The 1,067-nt window shown below is 66.4% G+C and overlaps 2 protein-coding genes across 2 annotated transcripts in view; both read left to right on the top strand.

Annotated features, from left to right (window-relative positions):
• Positions 1–590, top strand: part of PLEKHM2 (pleckstrin homology and RUN domain containing M2) — a 25,690-nt gene extending 25,100 nt beyond the window's left edge. Inside the window, exon 22 of the mRNA XM_015565933.1 lies at positions 570–590. The gene's annotated coding sequence lies outside the window, so the exon portion shown is untranslated. The remainder of the gene's footprint in view (positions 1–569) is intronic.
• Positions 591–700: 110 nt separating this feature from the next.
• SLC25A34 (solute carrier family 25 member 34) overlaps positions 701–1,067 on the top strand; it is a 3,631-nt gene continuing 3,264 nt past the window's right edge. Inside the window, 1 exon segment of the mRNA XM_006766690.2 lies at positions 701–1,067. This exon segment is cut by the window's right edge and continues 1 nt beyond it. Coding sequence (XP_006766753.1) covers positions 928–1,067 — 140 coding nt within the window. The 5' untranslated portion in view covers positions 701–927.

Genomic DNA, 1,067 nt, shown 5'->3' with positions numbered 1-1,067 from the left:
CTCACCAGGCACAAAGGGCCATTTCCCAAGGGGCTCTAGAAGCCACGACCCAGGAGGGGCTCCCACTGGGAGGAGGGTAGGGCTGAGGGACAAGTCCCTACCAGGTAAGTGGCTGAAGCCACTGGTCACTCCTGGAGGTCTCCTACCCGCCCAGGGACCCCGGCAGGGGGGATGTGGACCACCTTTTATTGGGTGCTTTTCACACATCGCTGACTGTCCAGAGAAGCTCTGCCGTGGGTGTGGACGCCCCCTTTACAAACGGAGAGCTGAAGCTAGGGGAAGTGGCCATTCTAGCACAGTGGGAGTCCAGGTCAGGCCCTCTGCCCTCCCTGACGGTGGGACCGCAGACTGGGAGCCAGACAGCAAGGCCGAGGCCGGGGAGGGACCCTCACATGCGGCAGGGGTAGGAGTGGGGCTGTGGCTGAGTTGCCCGGCAGACTGTGGCCAGGAGCCCCCGTGCCAGTTCCCCATGCCCAGGGCTCTGAGCTGCAGCAGGACTGGCTAAGCCTAAGGTGGGGCAGAAGCACCAGCCCTTTGCCCCAGGACCACAGGGAGGGCTGGAGGACAAGGGGCAGGAGAAGGAGGCGCGGCTGATTGGCACCTTCTCCCCGCCCCCAATCTCTTGCTGGTCCAGGTGACCTTTGCCCCAGATCCCAGTGTCTAGGGCCGCCCAGCCAGGAGGTGTGGAGAACAAAGGCAGCTGGGATTGGTCAGCACCCAGCAGGGGTGTGTCCCAGGCACCCACAGCCCAGGCGTGCGCGCGCGGGGCAGGTGGACACCGGGATAGATCAGCAACGGCCTGGCAGCTGCAGGCCTGTCCCACCGGACCCTGCCCTCCAGACATGGCCCCCGGGCCCCTCGACCCCTAGCCCTGTGACCCTCCAGGGGTACAGGCAACCTGAGCGCCACCACCCCAGGGTCTGTGCCATGCCCCTGACCCGGGCACAGCCGGCTGCTGGCACAGAGGACACGGGAGCGGTGGCCCCGGCTGTGGACCTGGTGCTGGGTGCCTCGGCCTGTTGCCTGGCCTGTGTCTTCACCAACCCCCTGGAGGTGGGGAAGACTGG

Source organism: Myotis davidii, unplaced genomic scaffold (genome assembly GCF_000327345.1).
Source record: "Myotis davidii unplaced genomic scaffold, ASM32734v1 scaffold299, whole genome shotgun sequence".
NCBI lineage: Eukaryota > Metazoa > Chordata > Mammalia > Chiroptera > Vespertilionidae > Myotis > Myotis davidii.
Note: the sequence above shows the minus strand (reverse complement) of the source record. Positions and strands in the feature narration are given on the sequence as shown.